Source organism: Ochotona curzoniae, unplaced genomic scaffold (genome assembly GCF_017591425.1).
Source record: "Ochotona curzoniae isolate NIBS_2020 unplaced genomic scaffold, NIBS_Ocur_1.0 contig_43, whole genome shotgun sequence".
Taxonomy (NCBI): domain Eukaryota; kingdom Metazoa; phylum Chordata; class Mammalia; order Lagomorpha; family Ochotonidae; genus Ochotona; species Ochotona curzoniae.
The window spans coordinates 2,375,897-2,402,038 of record NW_024466218.1 but is presented as its reverse complement, the minus strand read 5'-3'; the positions used below and the strand labels follow the sequence as shown (position 1 = coordinate 2,402,038).

The 26,142-nt window shown below is 47.8% G+C and overlaps 1 protein-coding gene and 1 non-coding gene across 2 annotated transcripts in view; both read right to left on the bottom strand.

Annotated features, from left to right (window-relative positions):
• The window catches only part of TTC39C (tetratricopeptide repeat domain 39C), a 79,055-nt gene that overhangs the window by 4,397 nt on the left and 48,516 nt on the right, over positions 1-26,142 (bottom strand). The window contains exons 7-11 of the mRNA XM_040984804.1: positions 12,483-12,576; positions 8,690-8,797; positions 5,114-5,223; positions 4,106-4,229; positions 229-326 (exon numbers count right to left, since the gene is read on the bottom strand). Coding sequence (XP_040840738.1) covers positions 229-326; positions 4,106-4,229; positions 5,114-5,223; positions 8,690-8,797; positions 12,483-12,576 — 534 coding nt within the window. The remainder of the gene's footprint in view (positions 1-228; positions 327-4,105; positions 4,230-5,113; positions 5,224-8,689; positions 8,798-12,482; positions 12,577-26,142) is intronic.
• LOC121159761 lies at positions 23,976-24,137 on the bottom strand. Its single transcript, XR_005884423.1, has one exon. It is a non-coding gene; the product is annotated as a U1 spliceosomal RNA (small nuclear RNA).

Sequence of the window (26,142 nt, the reverse complement as noted above, 5' to 3'; positions counted from 1 at the left end):
ACTCCTTCCTGCTTTGTCTGACTCCGAGGCTACATTCTGCTCCTCCAGGCTTGGAACATCCTCTGCACAGGAGTTGCACTAGCCTCAGCGCCTCCCAGCAATGGAGATGAGATTAACTAAAGTGCAGCGGGAGGACTGGCTGAACACTTCCCATTTCTCCTGTTTGTGAGCACAGATGCAGGGGCACCTGATCTCTTTGCATGATTCATGACCGCATCCCCACTGTACCTGCAGAGCATCTTCTGAGTTTCCCAAACACTTATGTATGGCACCAAGAAGCAAATACTTTAATCCAACCACCGACGGATCATCCACTTCATGGCAAGCTTCAAGAGAGAGGGAGCAAAAACAGCAGGAAACACTCTCATTGAATTTCTTTCACGACATCAAAAGCCAAGTGAATAGTGCAGTGTCTGGCTATTTACTTTGATTCATGTCTCTAAAACTCAGAGGGCACTTGCTCCTTATTCGTTAGTGAGTGGTGTCCTGCATGAAGGAGGGGCAAAAGCATCAAACTTCAACCAGTCAACAAAACTCAAAATTGTATCCTATTTTTATTAAGTGAAAAAAAAAATAGTCTTCAGTGGCTGCATTGTTTATGTTCCCTGTAAGTAGAACTCTGGAAAAGGCCAAGTGGAGACAGACTATCAGTAGTTCCCAGAGCACAGAAGACAGAGGGATGAGCAGGTAGAGCATGGCTGATCGTAAGGCAATGAAAACTCACTGTGTGACACTGCAATGGTGGACACACTGCCATTATAACAGGTGCCTAAACTCACAGAATGCACACCAGTGCAGCCCAGAGGGAACTACAAAGCCTGGGTGATGATGACATGCCAATGTTGGTTCATTGGCTGTAACAAAAATTCCACCCTGAGGTGGCGTTGCTAATGGGGGCAGGGGCAGAAAAAGGAGACAAGCATATAGTAAAAACTATTCTCAAAGAGAACTTACACTACTTTTTATTAATACACGAGGAAGAGACAGATACAGAGAAACAGTAAACTTCCACCTGCTGTTCACCCATGAAGCGTCCACAATGACCAGAGATGGGCCACCTGGAAGCCAGGAACCATGAACTCAATGGCGGTGTCCACCATGGGTGACAGGGACTCAACTCTTTGAGATATCACTGCCAGAGGGGAGCCAGGATTTGAACCTAGGTACACCTGCTGGGCATGAGGGAACTTTCCTAAGGAAATGAGAAAGGGGGTGGGGAAGACTGGAAACCCATCAGAGCCAACAAAGGAAGTGATACACTAATCACTTTTATGGACCAGTAAGATATTGAGAGTCAGCTAGATCATGTTTACTTTAGCTGCTAGGCCATCGCGCTAGGCCCTCGCTAAATCATCTTATCCAACAGGGTACAGGAATTACATATGATAGTAGTATTAATGAATCAGTGACTATTTCAAGAAAGGCAGAATTACAGAGAGGGAGAGAGAGAGAAAAGATACATACAGGGAGAAGGAGGGAGAGGGAAAGGCAAATGGGGAGGAAGAGATAAAGGGAGAGGAAGAGTAGAAGGGAGAAGAGGAACAAGAGAGTGAGAATTCTTTCATCTGTGGGTACATTTCCCGAATGGCTGCAGCAGTAGGTCTGGGCTAGGCTGAAGCCAGGAGCCAGGAGCTCCATCCTCATCTCTCCTCTGGGTATACATGCCCAAGCACTTGGGCCACCATCTGCCACCTGCCTAGGTGCACTAGCAGGGAGCTAGACCAGAAGCAGACTAGCCAGGGCTTGAACCAGTACTCTAAGATAGCAACACTGTAAGCAGCAGTTTAATGCACTGCCCCACATCACCGGCCCCCAAGGTTGCTCAAATTAAATACAAGTACATGTGCGTACACGTGTTCATTCTTTTAAATTCATCTGAATTGGGATTAGTTCTCAGGACAGCATCCTTTGGGATGCATGAATTTTTATTTTCCCACCTCAATGTCACAGCTGTACTTCTAGCTACATGGTTTTCTTACCTTCACCCTCCCACAAACAGGGACTGCGTGTAATGAGAACTTAAGCTCTGCCCCTGAGCCTGCCCCTCACACGGCAGCACCACCGCTGGCTTCCGCGGAACTAAGCCAGGCCCCTCAGAGCACCGAGCCTGAGCCCTGCTTTTCAAATCAAGTAAAAATAAACTCATAAGCCAATAACAAACTAGGTCAGACCATACTGTCTGCAGCTCCTCTTACACCAACCACAGTGTGCAGCAAATAACTTGCTAAACTACACATGCCACTCTGATGCCTACCTTTGTGGGAAAGGCCATTCAGATATTTGTGACATTACCTGTGGGCTATACAAAATGATTAAGTTAAAAATTAGCCTGCTAATCCACCACCTCCAAGCACTGGTACCCCATATGGGTGCCAGTTCGTGTCCTGGCTGCACCATGTCTCAATTCTACTTACTGCTTATGGCCTGGGAAAGCAGTAGAAGACAGCCCAAATCCTAGGAACCTTGCCTGTACCCATGTAGGACACTGGAATAGGCTCCTGGCTTCGGATTGGCTCAGTTCCGTTTGTTGTGGTCATTAGGGGAGTGAACCAGCAGATGCAAGATCTTTCCATCTCTCCTTCTCTATAAATCTGCCTTTCTAATAAAAATAAATAAACCTTTGAAAAAATCCTAGCCTGTTAAAGATTTAATGAATTTCAAGTACCCCTTGGGGTTGCACTGGCAGGACCAGATCCAATGATTTTGTGGCTTTCACTTGCTGAGCAATTCTCCACAACAATGGCTATGCCTGCACCTCAGTTTCTTAATACATTCTCTTAGTGATGGACATTTGGGGTTTCGGTTAGACATTCCTCACCCCTGCAAGATGTGGTAGGTTATTTCTTTAATACGTAACAATTAAAGAACTCTGGGTCATTGGAAGATTTCATTTGCAGAAGTGGCATTTGGCCCAGGAGTTGAACCACCCATTGGGATGACCACACATACTTCCATCAAGGTAATGGGTTTGATTCCTGGCTGTGTTCCCAACTCCAGCATCCTGTTCATGTGCACCAAGAGAGGAGGGGCTGGTAGCCCAAGCAGCTGGGTTTGCCACCACCCCCGTGAGACTAACTCAGACAGTGTTCCCAATTCCTAGTTTTGAGCCTGACTCAACTCCCTGCTGTGGTGGGCATTCAGGGAGTAGAACAGTGAAGAATTCTGTCTCTCAAATAAATAAAAGAGTGAGTTCATCCTTGCTGTGGACATTTCTTGCAACCATGACAAGAATAACTTTACCAGGGTTGCCCATGGTCATACAGTTTTCTTACTCCATAAAGAAAAAATTGGTACACTCCCAGGCATTTGCCCAAGAGAAACAAGCACACGTCTCCACAGGAGCCCTTAATGTGGGCTGTACGCTTTCGTTCAAAGCAGATTTACTCAAGGCAGATAAAATACCAAAGACTACACCAACCAAAGTTACAAATATCCATCACCAGGCGAACAAATAAACAACCTGAGGCAAAAGGCATAGCCATACAGAGGAGTTCTACCCAGCAAATAAAAAAGAGTCAACTACTGATAACAGGTTACCATGTGGATAAATCCCACGAACGCCATGAACACGTGAAGCCACGTGCAGAAAAATACACCCTTTATGATTCCATTTACAGGAAGTTCAAGACAAGCAAAACTATTCAGCAGACACAGAAAGCAGAACTGTGGTTACACGAGGATGGGGAGCCACTACCAGGGGCACGAGGAAAGTGTTAGGGGTGCTGCCAAGTTGCATTGTCTGACTGTGGTGACGGATGCCAAGGCACATGCTTATCTGAAGATACACTTGACTGTGAATGCTCGTACCCACTAAAGGACAATGATTTTCCTGGCAACAAAACATAGGCTCCCAGCCACGCCCGACACTACAGGATGAAGTACCGCTCCAGAGCCAGCGGCAGCCTGGACTCCACACAGGGCAGGTGGATCTGTAGGCACGTGGGCCTCTTTTGCAGGGGATCCATGCGCCTTCTCCCAGGGTGGGACAAGATGGGCGCTTACTGTGTCAGAGGCTGACTAACGGAAGGACATGGTGCTATGGCGGCAGCAGGAGTGCAGTGCAAGCAGAAGCAGCTGGTGCACGGTATCCCTGCCCGCCTCTTACCTTGGCTCATCCTCTGCAGGTTGGCGAAGGAGCAGTTGGGAAGGGCCTTCCAGAGGTACAGCACCTCGATGGAAGCCAGCACACACAGCACTTGAGTCGGGCTCTGCTTCCGGAACCTCTCCGCCTGCGAGGAGAAAGATCAGGCTCCAGTTTTCAAAACCCTGAATCAGCTTACAAATGTCCCTCGGGGTCACTGAAAGGTAGGCAGCTGTGTGTAGTGGGAAAGGCCCGCCTCTACCAGGAGAGCATGGAAATGTCTCTCCATTCAAACAGTTTTACTTTCCAGTTTTAAGGCACTGGAAGACATGTCTTATCCAATGTCATCTCCTACCAAGATCTGGGGTATAGGTCTGAAAACTTAGGGATGAAGTAAGATGGATCTCAGTTCAAATCATTTGAATTTCTACAGCTGGGTTATGACAGGGACTCGACTGGTTCACATGGGGGAGTTAAGACAAGATGCCCTGTGCTTTAGGCTCCGCCGACTTCCCTGCTTCCTACTTCGTCCTGGGCTGTCACTTGCCTTCTCCATCCTAGTCTAACTTATATGCAGGCAAATCCAGTAAATCATAAAAACACATACAAGTAAAATAATGGGAAACACAGGGTCTGAGAAAGGTCATAAAACTCAAGATTATGCAACCAAGTTTGGTGATTAAGAGTGAAGAATAAAAGTGGGCACTGTCGCTCTAGTCTTGCACCTTTCTGCTGGAAAATTGGATGTACATGTTTGCTTTCTATTGTGTCAGCATGCCAGACACCTGCTGCCCTGGGCATGCAGCAGGTGCCTATCTCCCGAGGCTCTGATTGCAGAACTTTTCTGAAACTCTGAAATGGACACATACCTTCCGCAGACACACACATGTGCCCTGCGGCCCAGCACGGCCTCCACTCACTGGAAAATAGAGCCTGGTTGAAGCAGGTGGAGAGTCAGCTGCTTGGAAGATACCCCTGCCTGTCCCAACCCAGACCCCAGGCCCTGCTCCCCTCCCACATCCCCCCTCATACCTTTTTCACCGAGAACTGCTCAATCTGGTTGTTCTTCCTCTTGAAGAGTTTTTGAACTTCTTTAAAGACAACCTGTGCCCCATCCACATCCCCGGTGGCTCCCTGACACACTGTAAGAAAGCATTGTTGGAGCCGTTGAGTATTTGGGTGGGGATGGGGCAGGAGCAGAGTGCCTCTAAGGAGTAACTGGGGTCATGACACTGGGAACTGACCCCAGGGACAAAATGAGGGCCAAGTGCACAAGGATGGCCACACCCAGGGCTGCCTGGCCCTACCGACGGCCACCACCTGCCCTGCATTTCCCAGGGGCCTGTGTCCCCCGAGCTGTGCAGGGACCCAGGGAAAGCCATGGTCCTTGTCCTCTTGTTGGGGACATTATCTGGCAGGTAACGAAATGCATAGTTACTGCCACAGCATGCAGCTTCCTTGCAGGTCAGGGAGGAAAAAAGGAAAGGAATCTGGGAAAGAACAGGGAGATAATGTTCCTGAAGACTTCTGCCAGGAGAGGAAATCCCGGTCCTGGAACGAAAGTTACCGAGACTCACACGGACCTGCACCCTGCAGAAACGTGCAGGAGGGAGCCACTGTAGCGTGCTTGCTCTTTCATACACACACACACATGCACATAATATGATAAAAAGAAAGCTTAGGGGCTGGTGTGATGGTTCAACAGGCTAATCCTTAGCCTGTAAGCACTAGGATCCCGTATGGGTGCCAGTTCATGTCCTGACTGCAGCACTTCCAATGAAGCAACTTTCTTATGACTGGGAAAGCAGCAGAGGATTGCCTAAACCCTTGGGATGCTGAACCCACATGGGAGACCCAGAAGAAGCTCCTGGCTTTGGATTGACTCCGCTCTGGCCATGGTGGCTATGTTGGGAGTAAACCAGCAGAGAGAAGATCTCTGCTTCTTTTTGTAAATTTGCCTTCCCAATAAAAATAAATAAATCTTCAAAAACATATAAAGAAAAGTTTAGTCAGATGCAGAAAATGGAGAAAGCCGAGGCTGCCGGATTCCCGCTGGGCCTCATCCAAGGGAGTGGCAACTCCAGCTGGTGGCAGGAGCCTCGTGGCCAGAGGCGGGGCTCCACAGGGATGCATACGACCTTGTCAGGGCCCGAATACACAGGTCACAACTAGAAGGGGTGTGCCCAAGGCCACACAGTAACCAGAGAAAAAGATCTACTGCTGCTGTCCCCTGGCCTGGGGCCTTTCTTGGATTATGAAGAGACAGTACATTCAAATTTGCAGCTTAGAAATAGACAGGAAATGGGCAGTGGGGATGCACTTATAACTCACTGGGTGGGACACAAAGATTAGTTATTCCTCACTAGGGTATTGAAGATTTCTCTGCACACCCCACCTAAAACTGTTCACCTAAACTGCTGACATATGTCTTGTTATATAGTTAGACTACCTGAAAAACAGCCAGGTTCTGCAAAATCATGCTTCAATGCTATAAACTGCTAAATACTAAAATTAAAATAGACATGAGACAGCTGAATAGTAATCTATAGCCATTTTAAGGTGTATAGAACCAAGTTGTATATAAACTAATAATTGAAATATCAACGTAGAAGAAGTCATAGGATGTGGTTCAGAACTTGCACTCTTTTTTTTTCTCTGTTTTAACATGTTGGTTACTCAATACCATGTCAACTAATTCCATTACATTATAAATTGTTACTGATGTAATGTTGGGGCTTTTAATTGATTGGGATGATACTCTGCCGGCAATACCTTCAGACCAGAGATGGTCTCCCCAAGAAACTGTTGAACTTATCTGGACAATAAGATGCTGGACTCTATGCTTTGCAGATGCTTGCAATGAAAGAATGTCAACTGAATTTGAACTGTGGTAATGCAACAAGGTGGAGGAATCCACCATGGGGGGGCAGGTTTTGGGGAGGGGAAGGGGGAATCCCAGTGCCTATACAACTGTTTCACATAAAGCAATGCAATCAATAAAATAAATAAATAAATAAAATTTAAACAAACAAACAAATTTACAGCACAGTAACAGCATTGGGATGAGAGCCACAGCTAAGGTCTGCGGCTCCCAGGTCATGGGCCCCAGTGCCGGGCAACTGCTACTCCTCGCACAGCTGCATCACAGAGGTTTTGAAGATCCTCAGGGTGGGGCCAATGGCATGGTGCGGGCTAATCCTCCACCTACAGTGCCCGCAACCCATTTAGGTGCTGGTTCAAGTCCCGGCTGCTCCACTTTCAATCCAGCTCTGTGCCTGGTAAGGCAGCAGAGGATGGCCCAAGGATGGGCCTTGCCCCTCTGTGGGAGAACTGGAAGAGGTTCCTGTGGCCGCCAGTGCATGAATGGACAGACAAAATGCGGGCGCCGCATGCAGTGAGGCATCAACCTCAGAGGAAGGAGATCTGAGAGGTGTTGTGACTTGGTGGCACCTTGAGGACACCGTGAGGTGACATTGGTGAGACACAGAGCACAAACACACCTCCATCAGGTCTCCTATGTGGGTGCAGGGGATGCAAGCACCCAGGCTTCTGCTGCTGCTTTTCCAGGCGCATTAACAGGGAGCCGGATCAGAAACGGAGGAGCCTATTGGCAGGCTGATGCTGTAGGCAGCAGCTTCACCACCGCACCACTAAACTTTCATTTTTAAAGCTTTATTTTATTTATTCATTTTTAAAAACTTGAATGACAGCGCTGCAAGAGAAGAGACACAAAGAGAGATCCTCCATCTGCTGGTTCACTCCCACATGGCCACAACAGCCAGAAGCCAGGCACCAGGAGCCTCCTCTGGGTTCCCCACTTGGGTACAGGTGCCCAAGGACTTGGACCATCCTCTGCTGCTTTCCCAGGCCATAGACACAGAGCTGGATTGAAGATGGAGCAACTGGGACTTGAACCTAGCACCCATAAGAGATACCAACGTCGCAGGTAGAGGCTTGACCTACTAGGCTGTGGTGCAAACTCCTCCATAACACTTTTAAATAGAGCATTTAAGGAGATGGAGTGAAAGCGTAGGATATTGTATTAAACCCACAGATTTACAAGAATGGGAAGCATTTGAAATAGTGTTTGGATTAGTCTGAATTTTTAATAACAGTGAGTTTCTCTCTATACCGACCTGAACGGTTTAGGTGAGGTTGCCCAAAGGCAGGAAATGTACAAGGGCTTGTGTTTCTTCAATCCACTCCCCCTCAGTTGGGAACCACATGGCGTAGTTAAGGATCTTGGGGGACAGACAACCCTTCTGTCCACCAGGTGGCAGCACACCATGAATTATCTCTTCATGCAAGCTACAAGCCTAAAAACCCCTCCCATTCAAAACAGACACGGTAGGTGATCGTCCATGATGTCACACTGTGCTCAAAGAGCTGGCACCAAAGCAGAATCACCAGCCAAGCAGGGGGCCAGGGCGATGGGGCTCAAGTTCTTGGTGAACAGTTATGCTGCTGTTGTTGACCTGGTTGCATAAACTGTCAATACGCTGCGGAAAGCTGCAGCAGAACACAAATGCTTCCCCGTGTCCCACCATGAGCTGACTCACGCTGGGCACTGGGTGGGGAGGGGCATACTATGGGACCGCGTCCACTCACCTGCAGTCAAATAGGCATAGTAGCACTGTGACCACCTGGATTCATTTTTCAGCCTCTCGAAGGAATCAAATGCGTCTTTGAAGTTGAGCTCGATCATGCTGCACCACCCTGTGACAGACGCCCAGTTAGTTCACAGCCATTGAGCCTTTTGCCCCTGAGCTCTGGAAATGGGATCATGTCAAGGGATGTTCAGAAATCCTCAGCCTTAGAACACTGCCTCTTACATGTGTGCTATGCAAAGTCCGGGCAGAACACGGTACTGTGGACGTCACATGCCCTTGGGTGGTGAGACACTCTGGGATTGCCCTGAAGCTCAATTACTCCCATGCATCCTCAGACCTCTGTGAGAAGCACAGATCAAGCCAGCCAGAAGGTAAGCCCCTGCTCACTCTGTCTACTCTCTTGGGACTGGCATTCTGAAATGGAATGCTTTATTTCCTTTGCACATTTAAGAAATATGTACTACTTGAGAGGGAGAGAGAGGGAGCATGCCCAATCTACTGAATGCCCTGGGTCCCCAGTCCGAGTCTCCCACATAGGCAGCAGGGACCAACTATGTGAGACGTCGCTGCTGCCTCCCAGGGTGGGCATTCGTGGGAAACTGGCGCTGGAAGCCGGGTGTCGCAGGGCTCCAATGCAGGCACCGCATCGTGGGACACTGCACCCCAGCCAGCCTCTCATCTGTCGGCCAAATGTCTGCACCTGTCCTCAGGGCTAAACCCGGTATGTGTCCCAGTGATGGAACTGCGTGTGTGTGTGTGTGTGTGTGTGTGTGTGTGTGTGTGTGTGTGTGTGTGTCAAACACTGACAGATGTCTCCCTGCTCCTTTAGGAAAGAACAGGAGGCTGACTGGTCAAGGGAAGCTCTGTGGACCAAGGTTCAATACCCTTCCCTCGAGACAATACCGTCTCCACGAAAGGAAAAGTCTGGCACCACTAAGTGGCTGTGTGACCTCAGCTTTACCACTGAAGCTCTCAGAAGGAAGTGTACACAGGAAAAAGCACACACACTAAGGCAAAGACAATACTGACATGCTGTCAGGGTCCCAGCTGGGGCTGTTGTCATCCTGTAACAGCCACAAGGACAAGAGTTGAGTAGAAAATAGAGAAAGATGTTGGAGTACCACTTATCTCTTGAGTTCACTTCCTAAGAACTGGGCCGGGCAACCGCTAGGCTCCCATCGGCTCTAACATTCTGTGCTGCCACAGACTTCGGTGTGGTGTGCAGAGAAGGCCACCAAGCTAGACTTTTTTCCTACTACAATTTTATGTTACTCATTTGAAAGGCAGAGAGAGAGAGAGAGAGAGAGAGAGAGAGAGAGAGCAAGAGCGAGCTCTCTCCCATGCATTGCTTCACTTTCCAAATGCCTGCAACAGCCAGGCACGGCAGGAACTCAAGTGCAGAGACCCAAGCACTTGAATCTTTTTTTTTTTTTTATTGAAAAGTCAGATATATAGAGAGGAGGAGAGAGAGGAAGATCTTCCATCCACTGGTTCACTCCTCAAGTGGACAAAGACCAGAGCTGTGCCAATCTGAAGCCAAGAGCCCCAAGCCTCTTCTGGGTCTCCCATGTGAGTGCAGGGTCCCAAGGCTTTGGGCTGTCCTCGACTGCTTTCCCAGGCCACAGGCAGGGAGCTGGATGGAAAGTGGGCCACCAGGATTAAAACCGGCGCCCATTTGGAATCCCAGCACGTTCAAGGTGAGGACTTTACCTGCTAGGCTACTGCGCTGGGTCCCCAAGCACTTGAAGCTTTACTTACTCCCTCCCAGGGTGCCCATTAACAGGAAGCTGGAATCAGAAGAGAAGCTGGGACTCAAAACACCAACACTTGGATGTGGGCTATGGGCATCCCAGGGGGTGTCTTCACCCCTGTCCCAAATACATACCTCAAAAGCCAGGCTTTCTAACTCAGGAGCCCAGGCACATTGAATCATACATTATGGCTGCAAAGAGCTCCTGCGGGGTTCAGATCACATGCAGATTTATTTTTTTCATGGGATTATACTTTATTTCCTCTTCCTTTTCCATACATAGGCATTTTAGATTATTCTGATTATCCAACTGCCGGTCTTTCAGTTTGCATTTTTCTTTAAGAGGATCCAGGAAGAGGATCAAGATCCCAGCAGGTGACTGAATGGCAGAGTCCCAGGGTGGAGAACTGACAGATGTCTCTGCTGCCATGCCCTCCTTCGCCCGCCATGTCCCTCTGCAGACACCTTCTGGAGTTCCATGGCTCTCCAGAGTCCGACCTCATCTTTCCAATCTGCTTTCTCCACTTCTTCTCCACTCATCATGTGCTAGGGGGTGTGACCTTGTAGAACTATAGCTGAGTTGAAACTTTATAGTGCAAAGTTCTTGTTAAGAAAAATTTGAGGGCCTAGCGGCATGGCCTAGAGGCTAAGGTCCTCGCCTTGAACGTGCATATGGGCACCGGTTTTAATCCCGGCAGCTCCACTTCCCATCCAGCTCCCTGCTTGTGGCCTGGGAAGGCAGTCGAGGATGGCCCAAGGCCTTGGGACCCTGCACCGGTGTGAGAAACCTGGATCAGTGCAGCACCAGCCGTTGCACTCACTTGGGAAGTGAATCTTCGGACAGATCTTCCTCTCTGTCTCTCCTCCTCTCACTATATCTGACTTTGTAATAAAAATAAATAAATCTTAAAAAATGTATACTATGAAAAAAAATGTAGACTTAAAAAAGAAAAAAGAAAAGAAAAATTTGAGAAGGGGTATTACTTGTGGCACAGCACGTTAAGACTTTTACCTTCAACATCAGCATCCCATAATGAGCACCAGTTCCAGTCCTGGCTCTCACTTCCAATCCAGCTCCCTCCTAAAGAACATGGCAAGGCAGCAGAAGATGGCCCGAGGAGGGGACACCTGGCACTTATATGGGTGACCCAGACAGACTTGCAGCTTCCTGCGTTCCACTTGACCCAGTTCTGGCTGTTATGCCCATTTGGGGGAATGAATCAGAAGATGGAAGACTCTCTCTCTTTCCTCTCTCTCTCTTTCAATCTCTGTTTTGTCTGTCACTATCTCTATGCGACTTTGCCTTTCACATTTAAAAAATCCACCTTTTTTAAAAATTGTGCTTGTCTCAACCTCAAACTTGTGTTTACCCTGCTCAGTGTAAGGGAGAAAATGCTGCAGAAAAGGACTCTGTCACATGGAGTCTTAGAGCAACAACTTCAGAGATGGATGCGGGGGTGGGGGCGGGGGAGTCTTAGACACTGCCAAGTCCACTGACAAATGGATTCCCAGCAGAGACCCATGAGGAGATAGCTGGCAAGGGGTTCCCTGGGGGTTTCCTGCCCATCCTTGCCTCTAGACCCCCCAGTGGCTGCAGGAGAAGACATCCTCAGCCACAGGCCGACAACCCCTGCAGGGTTCAACCCCTGAGGCCTCAGAGCAGGTGGGCGGAGCTGTGACGGGAGCCTCTTCCTGTGCTGAGCTCTTCTCAAGCAAACACTGATAGGAAGGCAGAATAAAGTACTTTGAACTCTAGCTTGCAGTCTCACATGGTGGTTACAAATGGGTCCTCACTGGGTTCACTTCACGTTACTGATGACTGAAACATTACAAAGGACCAACACTGTTCTACAGAGGCAATGAGCATCAGAGAGGGCAGTGCTGTCAGCCATGCCACCACGCCATTGATGTCCTTATGGCCAGGCATGGCAAGAGATTTGGCTGAGATGCATACTGAGTAGCACTGCTAACAGAAAACTTCCTGTCCCAACCTCTGGGCTGCTCTGTGAAAGGAGAAGTTGGACAGGCATCTCATATTTACCGATTTCATACAGACAGACATGCTGAATCTCCCTCTGGTCTACTGCGAGCTCCAGAGCTGTGTGGAAGGAAGTCAAGGCACTGTTGATCTGACACTGAAGAGAAAAGAGGAGAACAGTTACTGGTCAAGCTCCATCAGGATCACATCAGTTGTCAGCTGTCACTCCCTCACAGTCACTTCACACCGATGAAGTGGATTCTTTGGATTCTTCACTTACCGAGTGGCCCGTTTATGTGATTTGAAAGGCAAGGGGATGGGGGAGGGGACTTCCACCTGCTGGTTCACTCTCAAAGCCTTCAATGGTTCAGGGCTGGGTCAGGTCCAAGCTGTGAGTCGGGAACTCAATCTGGCTTTTGCATGTGGGTGGCAGGGACCCACGTACACGTGAGCCATCCTCACCTGCTGCCTCCCAGGGTATGAATGCGCAGGAAGCAGGAATCAGAAGCAGAGCAGGGACCTGAACCCAGAGCCTTGGAGGAGGGATGTGAGTGACTCAATCGGCACTCACTGCGCTGCCAGAAAGCCTGCTGCGAAGCCAGTAGGTTAGCACTGATCGCTGCTATGAGGCTGAACCAGGCACAGGGCACATGGCTTCCCTAAGGCAGTCCAGCATACCACCTTCCCCTCCGGCACTCCCTTCACCCTGGGCAGCAAACTGGCTATGATGTTAACATCCACTAATCTAGCTCTTTGTCAGCGGATGGCTTCCCAAAGCAAGGGGACGGTATTCCATGCTCCCGTGTGCACTCAGTGCTGGCCACAGAGATTCCTGCTCCATTCTGAGCAGGTGCACAAAGGCCAGTCCTCTTCAGCCTCTCCCGTGGACGGCACAGTAGACTCCACCCTTCCTTCGCCTGCTGGGCTCTTACACCCAGAATGCTGTTCTCCAACATTTTGCAAATTCTCTCAGGATCCAGATGACACAGCCAACTTCGGCTTTCCCCAAACGCTATCCAGAACTCAAAAGTTTCCCAAATGTTTCTTCTGCTTTGTCCCAGGAAAACACAGTACTCACCCCTCCCTCAAGGCTACCTTCTCTGCAGGGTCAGTGACCTGTGGGTCTTGGTTGTACAAAAATAAGATATACATAGTAGGGTATTCTGAGAGAGACAACATCCACATGTTTGTTACTCTCATTGAATTGTATTATCGCTAATATCTTACTCATTCTAACATGCACATTATGCTTTATCACAGGTGGGTACATAGGGAGAAGAAAAACAAGGATATAGCAGATTTAGTACACAGGCTGGCACCGTGGCATAGCGAGCTAGGCCTCCATCTGTCGTGTCTGCATCCCCTATGGGTGCTATCAAGTCTTGGCTGTTCCACTTTCAATCCAGCTCCCTGCTTATGGCCTGGGAAAGCAGGATAGGGTGGCCCCAGTCATCGGGTGCCTGTACCAACATGGGAGACCCCGAAGAAACTTCTGGCTCTGGGCTTCAGACTGGCTCAATTCCTGAGACTGATGTGATTAGGGGATTTGAGCAGGAGATGGAAGATCTCCATTGCTTTCTCTCCTCCTCTCTCTGTCTTCCAAATAAACATAAATCTTAAACAAGGAAAGTTCAGGACTATGTGTGGTTTCAGGCACCCACTCAGGATGCATCCCCCGTGGATCACAGTGGACCTGTTCACGTTGCATTTTTCTTTCCACTGAAGTGCTCCTTCAAAGTCTGCCAAGTGGATGCTACAGCACTTGATAAGAACATCTAAAAGAGCCACCTACATAGGCACTGAGGTGGTAGATATCACGTCTCCTTTTGTTTTATTTTTTTTTTAAGATTGATTTATTTCCATTGCAAAGTCAGATATACAGAGAGGAGGATCTTCCATCCGATGATTCACTCCTCAAGCAACTGCAATGGTTGGTACTACGCTGATCTGAAGCCAGGGGCCAGGAACTTCCTCCAGGTCTCCCATGAAGTACAGGGTTCCAAGGCTTTGGGCTCTCCTTGACTGCTTTCCCAGTCCACACGCAGGGAGCTGGATGGGAAGCGGGGCCTCCCGAATTAGAACTGGCACTCATATGGGATCCCGGCGCGTTCAAGGTGAGGACTTTAGCTGCTAGGCTACCATGCTGGGCCTTCACATTTTGTTTATAAATAACAGCCTGGTACAACCTGTCCAGGGCAGCACATGTGGGTTGGGGGTATTCCTGCCTTGCTCCAACTGGGAAGGGGCTGCCTTCCTTGCTGGCATCGGCACGCTGGGGCCTTCCCTCATCCCTCCACCGCTTCCATATAACACCAGCTGCCAGTCCACCGACCCACTTCTCCATGTTACCTGGGGCCTTTTTCTCTACCAAGGAGCAAGCCAGGGACAGAAAGGTCCTGGAAGAAAAGCTGCAGACTCTGTGGAGGCCCAGGCTCACAACCCTGACCTGCTCACTCGAGGTTCCTGGAGATAGCTCCAGTGACATAAAGGAATGAGGGCATCTGAATCAGGTGACCTTGAGGGCAGCCTGGGACTCGGGAAGGCTGGAAGCCAAAAGACTCACTGGCCAAGGCCACGGCTGGACTCATCCATGTCTGGGTTCCAAAGTCCCAAAGTCCCACTGCAGGCTGCTGCCAGGATGGTGCCAGCTATAACAACAGTGTCGCCTCACTGCACCCTGAATTCTACATCCTGGGGTGTGGGAGTGGTCTATAGGAACCCCTCTGGAGAGAATGGCAAGCCCTTGCCTCTGTAGCTCCACATCCCAAGGCCACAACACAAGTACAAAAGGCCAAGGAGGTCAAGATCAGACCCATCTTTCATGAAGCAAGCACACCAGCGTGTGTACAGACAGCTGTTCATTACGTCTGGGCTCCACCTTCTCCCTTTCGGCACTCACAGTTTTCTTACATTAAACACACACTCAGCACATTCCCACTTGCAGATGGCGAAAATGAAGTTCAAAGAGGTTAAGGAGCTTGGTTAATTCTGTCTCCAAAGTCTGTTTTCTTCATAGCATATGCTTGCAAGTGTGAGTAAATGAAGGCTCTTGTGACAAAGAATGCTATCCTGGATCACATGGGGATGGGGTGTCTGCATGAAGCCACACACAGTCCCATGCAGAGGAAGGCATGGCTAGGCCTTCAGGGCAGTGCTGAAGACCTTACCCGGAGGGCACGATGGCTCAGTTGGCTAAATCTGTCAACTCTAAGTGCTAGGATCCCATATAGGAGGGGGTTCATGTCCTGGCTGCTCCACTTGCCATCCAGCTCCTTGCTTGTGGCCTGGGAAAGCAGTGGAGGAATCCCCAAAACCTAGGGATCCTGCACCCACTTGGTGTTGTGGTCTTAGGCAGCTAGTTCAGGGTCAGGAGCTTGGAAGCCGCTCCTCCTCCACCTACATGGTCCTTTCTGTCCGCTAGGGATGCTTATCTGTCATCACCTGGAACCTGAGAGGGAATGTGATTGTGTTGTTGTGTAACCACTCCCCTCTCGAGCCCCCATAAAGGCCCAGGATAGGAAGGGGCTTGCTCTCTTGGTCATGTGCTTCCATAGCTCTTGCTCACCAACTCTTGGCCTCCCTAGAACTCTGCCTTTCAAATAAATAAATACATATATATATATTTTTTGAAGACAGGGCCTAAGGCTGGCACAGACAAGGCATGGACTTGCCCCTGCAGCCCGGGAGGGAGCCACGCCTGCCAGTGCCTTGACTTTGACTCCAGGGAAACTGGCTTTCCACTTGCAGCATCCACAGTGCGTAAGGACAAATTTCTGCCTTAAAGCCCCCAGTCTGTGGTCAGTTCTTACATGACCTTGGGAAACAAATACCGTTTGCTTCTTTCTCTAAACAGCAAAGTGTGCAGAGAGCACCATGCTCTTTCTGCCACAAGGACTGACACAGAACTTGAACTTTCCAAGGTCCTGTCATGGGCATCTGTGATGTGGTCCCGGAGACCAGCACAGCCACAGAGCAGCCATCGGGCTGCCCGAACCCTTAGAGAAACCACAGTCAGCAGCCCTGGAAACAGCACAAACACACAGACCTCTACCTTCACCAAACTAATTTGTGACAAAAGAAAAACAAAAAGATGCGTGCAAGTTTCTATGAGCACAGAACGAAAGGAGATTTAGCCTGCATTTGACACTCAACTCATAACTTCATTTTGGAAAAAAAAAACAAAAACAATGCAGAGCTTGGCTTGAAAAGAGCACAGAAAATGGGCTCACTGAAGAAAAGCCACGAAGCCGAGTGAGAACCACATTGAACACACTGACAAGCCGTGTCTGTCACACACCCTCGTGAGCCTCAGGTTCTGCCCCAGGAAAATGAGACAACGTTGGCTGGCTCTGTTTGCTCCCAGTGGAAGCCACACAAAAGCCACACAGCTGTGCCAAATCAAACAGTGCACTTGTTGCTAGCCTGAAATCTGCAATCTGCAGCCCCTACACAGTGACTACGGAGGGAGCAAGTTCTCGAGTTACTTAAGCCTTGGCTCCTTTTGTAAGTAATAATAATATTAATAATAATAATAATAAATTAAATCACTTATTTCTTTGAAAGCCAGAGAAAAACTGATTTTTCCATCTACTGGTTCATTCCCTAATGCCCTCCAAAGCAGGGGCCAGGCCAACTGAAGCCAGGAGCCAGAAACTCCAAGTGCAGATATTGCACAGGTGGCAGAAACTCAAGTACTGGAGCCATACCAGCTGCTTCCCACATAAGCAGGAATTTGGAACCTGGAAGAGTTAGGACTCAAACACAAACATCCCAAGGGGATCTTATGCCTTGTATCAAACCCCTACCCTTTGAACCCTACTATTAGGTAAGTAACACTTATGGGGGTTGTGAATTGGATTTGCTGCTCCAGCTTATCCTGTACCCCAGTGTTGCTAGTATATAGGAAAGCTCCAGATGCTTGCAATGCTACTTTGGTTTCCATCACATGATTATGCTCTCAGAAAATGCCATTTCTATCTTTTAGATTTTCCATGGAAATAAACCGTTTTCAAATAATACCAGTGTTGTGCCTTCCCCTAGAGAAGACTTACACATCAACTAGCCAGGAGCAGACAAGAAAGTAGGGAACAACAACAGCAGGTGCAACCTGCATCCTGGCTCCTCTCGTCTTTCACCAGGATCTTCCTAAATGTCTCCCTGGAAACACAGGTTGCTGCAGGCTGTTTCTAGATGCCATTAAAACACACACACACACACACACACACACACACACACACACACACACACAACCAGAAAGCTTAATTTGCCATTTAGGAATAGCTAACACTTTCATTTTAAAAAATCAGGATAGAATAGTGCGTGCCTTTCACTATCACTGATAGGATTGGATTGTGAGGGCTTATCAATTACTTCCTTAGTGCAGGGCTAAGAACTAAGTTCTCCGAGTCTGACCCATAATTATCTTTGGAGTAAGTTCCACCAGGACAGGCTCTCATAGGGTATCTAAAAACATTCTGTATGGCTGAAGCATCTGGGTTAAAGGCTAAGACATCTGTGTAACTTATTGGGGTAACTGGGTGGGCCTGGCTTTGGCAAGTGCACAATGTAACAATGAATACTGAGCTTCCAGCAATGCTCTCAAGTTGCAGCACTGCATAATCAACACAATTTTGGTTTTAGAAATAGTTAGAAAATTTCTAGCTATTGTTTATACTCTCAGTGAATGCCTGGGGCCAGGTGATGCTGGGTTCATGAGGCCCCTGGGCAGAGGATCAGGTGGGGTATGGGTCACCTGGTCCAGGTCTCTTGGCCCACATGAACAATGGGTGCTGGGTTCGTGAACCCCAGGGGTGGAGGGTCCGGAGGGGCTTGAGTACCTTGGCCTGGATCCTGTGGTCTGCCTGAGTGGTGGGTGCTTGCTTTGTGAGACCTGGGGATAGGGCACCTGACAAGGCTCATGTCACTTGGGCCCGGTGCTTGGTCATGCCCTCGAGTAAAAAAGGCATAACTGTGGATACAGACCCTGATGCACACGGAGAATATAGCAGCCCATTTGGTTCCGTCGTAGAAGAAGGAGAACAGAGCAAATTGGACAACTACCCCTGCAGGTGACGACAGCAAGAATTTGGGTGAACAGAGACTTGCGGTCTACTGCATCAGCCAGCGGCATAGGGAGGACTGCACCACCTTTGGAACAGCTTTGCAGATCTATTCAAACCACTTGACCAGAACTCTCAGAACACGCACTATAGCTGGACTCTGGATTGATATTGGGTGGCGGTTCCCCATCTCTGGGTGCTGGAACATCTGGGAGGCAGGGTATGGACTCCTGCTTTCTCTCACCACTTCCCTCAGAGGCAAGAAGAAATGGAGAATTAGGAGGCAATGATTTTACCCACTTATTCCTGATCCTCAATCCTGCCCACGCTGGTCAACTGTGTAATTACCATCAAAGAAATAAAAAATTTAAAAGGAAGGAAATTGGCACAAATAAGGGGTCTTTCAGAAAGCCTCATGTTGTTTGTTGGTTTATTCAAAAGGTAGAAAGACAGGGGGAGGGGTAGTTGAATCTAGGTACCCCAGGTGGTGGCAGAGCGCAGCGTGCTTCAGCTGTCAGCTGCTTCATGCAGAGCGTGCTGTAGCAGGCAGCTGGACTCAGACACAGACTGGGACTCACAGGAGCCCATGCATCACAGAGTGATGTCCCAAGTGCTGTGCCAACACTTGTCTTAAAAATGAATTAGTGTCACCTGTTACTACTGCTAGGCAATAACTCACGACACTGTTTTCCAGCATTCAGAATGAGCACTCACAGTAAGTGGCAATTAAGTTTCCCAGCAACATTTCAGACTCACCAGGAGAAATTCCAGACTTATCAAGCAAGTATAATTAAGAACTGCGTAAATGAAGATGCTACCAAAACATACAATGACAGGTGCTTGTCTAAAATCCACACACAAGGATTTTTGGAGAGAGCAGAAACAGGAAAATAAACATGAAAGCTTAGAAGGACTCAAGGCCACACTTCCCATGCAATTTAAAAAAATGTAAGATATTCTCCTTGTGAAGTGCCACATTCAAATATTTTGAACATCCCTTTGAAGGTAAATACCTCAAAGTAAAAACATGAGGGCACAAAAATGCCCTTTCCTAAATAAGCACATTAGTCCTGGGCTCCAACAATCTCTCGCAGGTCATTCTTTTCAAACATCTGCAACAGCCATACCACACAGATCAAGAAGAATCAGTGAATCCAGCTCCCAAGCAAAGAGGCCCCATCTCCAGGATGCCAAGAGAAATAGAAATGGAACCAGGGCCAAGTTCTTCCGGCACAGAATATGGCAGCACAGAGACACGGAGTTTCAGACTTGCCCAAATCTATAACACATCCAAGAGGCGTCTACCCAAGTAAGCAGGTGTATTTTGCACCAGCTCCAAACAATGCTACACTCTGAGCAACAACAAAGATCACAAACACATGTGTTTCAGCTCAGAGCTGACCTGCGGGCACTGAAAGCACACTGGATTCTCTCTTCCTGCTGGGTTAAACACCACAGAAGAGAGGCCGTGAGAGCTCAGAATACAAGGCTCTCCCTGCTAGGGCTGCTGCGAAGGCTGTTCCCCGCCTCGGCAGCTGTCAGGTGCATACTGGAGTCTGGGAATCTTCAACTCTGTTAGATTTTAAAAAGTGTTTTTTTTTTTTCTCATAAAACATATGCACAATCTGCTTATGATGCTTTAAGTGAGTAGGAAGCAAAAAAAAATTAATATAGACAAAAGTCATGAGATGCTGTATGGACAAAAAGTAGCAAACTGAGAGAAAGAGCCAGTGTGAGTGGGGTGGGGGAGAGAGAGAGAACTAAGTGATACCTACTATTCACGAAGCATCTGGATGCTAGATAACCATAAAACGAATCATGCAAAGAACTGGAATGTTAAATGTACATAAGAACTCAACATCCTCCAGGTCAGAGTCTGATCACCCACTGATGACATCCACTCTGGCAGGATGTGTCCTCTACTCAATAAATACTGCTGAGATTCTGCCTGTCTGCACGCATTTTTTAAAGTACCCTCACACATTTGAAAATGCAAGGAAGCCACCCCCTGTGCTGGTGACCACATGGGGTGGGGGGAGTTTGCAGTAGTGGCAGGGGTTCAGTTCATCTAGGACCTTGTAGACCAGTGTAAGAATGTGAGAGGTGGGCTTTAGTGCAATGGTTAAATCACCACTGGGAGTGGCTGCATGCCATGTGGGAGACTGTGCTTAGAGAGCTGACCACTTGGTATCTCATCCAGTTTCTTGATAACATGCCCTCTGGGAGGCAGCAGGTAATGGCACATCAGCAGGTTGATTAAGCACAGACCAGAACACAGAGCCAGGGGTCAGACCAGACAATGCTATCATCATCTAGAAGAAAAACATTGGTTAGATTGGGGAGGTTGGGGGTGTGGGGTATGGGGCTCCTAATCAGTTAATAAAACTCCACATATAACAAAATGATCAACACAAGACATGAAAAAGCAGTGAACCGTCACCGGGGCAACCGACTGGTAAATCACACACAGCTTTTTGTGCCCTTGGGAGGTTCTGAGGGGAATTTCCATGTGTTTTTCCTGGTCTGGATAAATCCCCATATGTTCTTCCTGAGCTGGATAAATTCCCAGTATAAGAACTCCTTCCCATAATGAGTGACAGAACTTTCCAATGAATAATTACAATGCAAGAGTCAACTGATAAATATGGTCCATAATTACAGGCAACGGCAATATGTGAACAGTGGCTGTTAGTGGGATCCAAGATTTTTACGTGCTCCTTGATGTAGTTTTGCATTTTACTATGCTCAGAAATGAACATGAATTGTTCAGACAGAACAAGGTGCTGGGGAACATGCATAGGGATTCAGAGCCTTTAGGTAAAGGTGCTTGAATAAACTGACTCTGGTGGCACAGTGGCCATTATGTTCGTAGGAAGCTGCCACTACTTGGGGGTGGCATCTCAACCATCTGTGGGCTTTGCTGAGGGCAACAGAGCCCTGCAGGCAGACCCCTGAATGACAGGCTGCTTGGCTGAGCCCCTCAGTTGGGCCCCATCTTTGTGCATCCTGTCTCCCAGATTTCCTCATCTGTTTCCAGTTATCACCATCCACTATCCACTCATCCAGAACTTTCCTTTGTATGGCATCACATGACTATCTTTGCAGCTACCCCTACTTCTGCCAGTACACTTCAGTTGTAAGTTTCTTGTGGGCAGGAACTTTCTTAAATATTTTTCTTGATCTCCACCACAAGGTATTTTACACTAGAGGCGATAAGGATCCGATTTATACGTTATACACAAATAATGGTTCTCACAGCTATGTTTTCAGCAACTCCACGTGGGTGAGTAGAATTCACTTGCAATCCATTGCTAATGGCCAAGGAACTGAATAATGCACCAACTTCAGAACTTCTTTGGTCTTTCAACAGTTATGTACATGACTTGGACAGTACGTGATGGGAAGTGGAGGTTACAATGCAGACACAATTTTGTCCAAACAGGAAAGTAACACTTGAGCAGCCCCATGTCACCTCCCCATGTAACATCATTTAAGGCTGACATCACTCTGCATGAGCAGAACTGTCCTTCCACAGATGAAGACAAGAACTCCAGCTCAGACAGCTTGGCCAGTCACCTGAAGAGCCCATCTTGAGATGAGCACGATGCTCTTTCTACTGCACCAAGATGCCTTTTAAAATCATGGAAGACGGGGCCCGGCGCGGTGGCGCAAGTGGTTAAGTCCTCGCCTTGCACGCCCGGGATCCCATATGGGCGCCGGTTCTAATCCCGGCAGCCCCGCTTCCCTTCCAGCTCCCTGCCTGTGGCCTGGGAAAGCAGTTGAGGACGGCCCAAAGCTTTGGGACCCTGCACCCGCGTGGGAGACCCAGAAGAGGCTCCTGGCTTCGGATCGGCATAGTATCGGCCCGTTGCGGCTCACTTGGGGAGTGAATCATCGGATGGAAGATCTTCCTCTCTGTCTCTCCTCTCTGTATATCCGCCTTTCCAATAAAAAATAATAAAAATAAATCTTAAAAAAAAAAAAAAAAAATCATGGAAGAGGAGCTGAAGACAAATCACAGAAAACTAATAAGGAAATAGACATGTTAAAAACACTATCATACAGTGGGCATTGTGGCATAATGGGTGAAGGCCACTGCCTGAGATGCCGGCATCCCATATGGGTACCTGATTGTACCCCAGCTGTTCCATTTCAGATCCAGCTCCACATTAATGTGCCTGGGAAAAAAAGTGAAAGATGACCTAACTGCTTGGGCTACTATGCCAACGGAGACAGATGAAGCTCTTGGCTCCTGGCTTCAGCTTGGCCCAGTCTCAGTCACTGTGGTCATCTGAGGAGTGACCCAGTGGATGGAAAATGAGGCTCTGGGCCCGGCACAGTGGCGCAAGTGGTTAAAGGTCCTCGCCTTGCACGCCCAGGATCCCATATGGGCGCCGGTTCTAATCCTGGCAGCCCCGCTTCCCATCCAGCTCCCTGCCTGTGGCCTGGGGAAAGCAGTCGAGGACGGCCCAAAGCTTTGGGAACCTGCACCCGCGTGGGAGACCCAGAAGAGGCTCCTGGCTTCGGATCGGCATAGTATCGGCCCGTTGTGCTCACTTGGGGAGTGAATCATCGGACGGAAGATCTTCCTCTCTGTCTCTCCTCTCTGTATATCCGCCTTTCCAATGTAAAAATAATAAAAATAAATCTTTAAAAAAAAAAAAAGAAAGAAAATGAGGCTCTCCAAGTGTTGTAAAAGCTTGGCCATACCTTCAAGTGGGTGGCACAGGAATTGCCTAGCCATTTCCTAATTGGTTGAGATACAAGTTCCCACCCAGTCAAGCAGTCAGGGAGTGGTAGCTTAAAAACCCAAGACTCAGGCCCAGCGTAGTAGCTTTAGCGGCTACAGTCTTTGCCTTGCATGCACCGGGATCCCATATGGGCACTGGTTCATATCCTGATGGCCCCCCTTCCCATCCAGCTCCCTGCTTGTGGCCTGGAAAAGCAGTCGAGGATGGCCTTGGGACCCTGCATGCATGTGGGAGACCCAGAAAGGCTCGGGTCTCCTGGCTTTGGATCGGCCCAGCTCTGGCTGTTGCGATCACTTGGGGAGTGAATCATTGGACAGAAGATTTTCCTCTCTCTCTTCCTCTCTGTATATTTATATCTGACTTTTCAATAAAAAAAATATTTAAAAATAAAAGAAATTAGTTTGGCATTTTGACTGGTAAAACTTTAATTTACCCTAAGTTAGGTTTAAGGGACAAATGTGCTTGAATATGGTATTATAAGAAAACATGATATTTCATAGAAAAGGACTAAATGAATAAGAGGTTAGGTCAGAATAAAATTTCTTAAACTTGGATTCCGCTGTTGCTCAGAGCTCAACATGTAGGCACTGACATTAGAAAAAGGCAAAACAAGCAAGAATTAGAACACGGGACTGCAGGACTGCGGGACTGCGCAGAAGCTGCTCTTCACAGCAAAAGAAACATGAGTGAAACCAGAATCATGTTCTTTTGTTTTTTCAATCTCTCTCTCTCTCTCTTTTTGTTTTCATGGGAGAGTGCTAACACAGTCCCCCACTACCACAGTTATGCAGTCAAGTTTCCCACATTTGGGGAAACAGCAGGGTCAGCATACCCAGAGTGCAATGGATGAGCCTTGCACTGGGAAAACCACCTGCTTGAGCATGGTATCTCCTCTACCAAGTACGTACAGAACCATGTTCTCAACAACACTGATCTTCCAAGCTTCTCAGCTAAGATCACCTTCTAAGGATAACCTACCTGGAGACATGTAGGCAGGACCAGAAATAAACAACAATAATAAGGGTGATGGAGAACAACTACCTGTGTTATGTAAAAGGGAAGGCAGCAGCTAAGCCCCTCCATGAAGGAGGAGAGCCTCTGGCTGGACTGACAAACACAATGATCGGCCGCTTCCCAGTCACCCCGACTCCACCTGCGCCCCTTGCACCCCACCAGAACCTATGCTCTGGCTCCACTGGGCTCTGTTCTCCCCTGAATTCATGGCTTTGTTTTGGATCTGGGTTCATCTTCCATGCACCTGCCACTGACTGTAAATGCCTACTGACTCTTCAAGGATGAGCCCAATAACTCCTGCTCCTGGAGCCTAATCCAGCTGTGGGGTAGCTCCACAGGCAAGATACATGACACTTTCTTTATATCCTCGTCAGCCTTGCTTTTCTTTGTCTCAAAGCACAGTCACACCTGCATCTGTACCCACTGGCTGTTTTAGGCATTTGAGGAACCAATCAGAGAACAGAAGACCTTTCTGTCCGTTTCTGACTTTCCAAAAAAAAAAAAAAAAGAAACAGAAAAATTCAAATGTCTCTAAAAGCTAACATGATTATCCAAAATCAAAATCATAAAATTGAGAAAACATAAATAAATAACATAAAAGTAATACTAATGTTTAGAAAAAATATTTGTTTATTTTTATTGGAAAGGCAGCTTTTGAGAGAGAGAGAGGCAAAAAAAAAGACCTACCAGTTCACTACCCAAAGGGCCACAATGGACAGAGCTGAGCCAATCCAAAGTCAGAAGCCAGAAGCCTCTCTGGAGTCTTCCATATGTGCAGGGTCCCAAGGACTTGGGCCATCCTCTGCTGCTTTCCCAGGCCATAAGCAGAGAACTAGATCTGAAGTGCAGCAGCCAGGACATGAATTGGTGTCCATATGGGCTGCTGGCAGTTGAAGTTGGAGGGTTGATAATATATACGTGGGGGTCAGCACTTTGGCACAGTGGATTAGGTCACTGCTTATGATACTGGAATCCCATATCGAAGTGCCACTTCAAGTCCTGCTTGCTGTTTCCAATCCAGCTTCATGCTTGTGGCCTGGGAAAGCAGTGGATGATGGTTCAAAGCCTGGGATCCTGCACTAAAGTGGGAGACCTGGAAGAAGCTCCTAGCTCCTGGCTTTGGATTGGCTCAGCTCCAGCTCTTGTGGCCACTTGGGGAGTGAACTAGTGGATGAAGATCTTTCTGTCTCTCCTCTCCTCTCCTCTTCTCTTTTCGCCTCTCCTCTCCTCTCCATAAATCTGTCTTTCCAACAAAAATAATTAAATCCTTTGAAAATTATCTTTAAATTGTTTTAACTTGCATCATAACAGAAGTAAACATATATAGAAATAAAACTGTGGGGTGGGATGTTGATGCTTACGCCATGACCAAGACAGACATGGCTATGCCTGGCCCACTGTTTCTTGAGTGACATCTCTCACCATTTAACAAGAACTACAGAATTGTTCAAAATTGTTGGCTCTCACCATGATCAATACAAGAGCTGCAGCCCAAGGAAACAGATCAGGAAAAAATATGGTAAGGCATGCATTATATAACTTGCTATCCCAGAAAAAGATTGGAAAACAACCACCACATATCCCAACATGAGGGAAATAACAAACGATGAAGTAGTAGCATATCCTACTTTGAGTTATTTATATACATATTTGTATACATAAATATATATGAATTATTTATGAAATCTGCTAATGCACACAAACATTAGATTTATAAACAAAATGCATAAAGTTTTCTGGGTGAGAAAACAATCTGAGCTACAAAAAGCCTAAACTTTAATTAGCACTGTGCTATTATTTCTATGAAATCGCTTCACATCTGAAAATACTATGTATATGTCTTAAAATGAAAGGATTTTCTTGAAGGATACAAGAAGACATGCTGGGACCACCCATTAC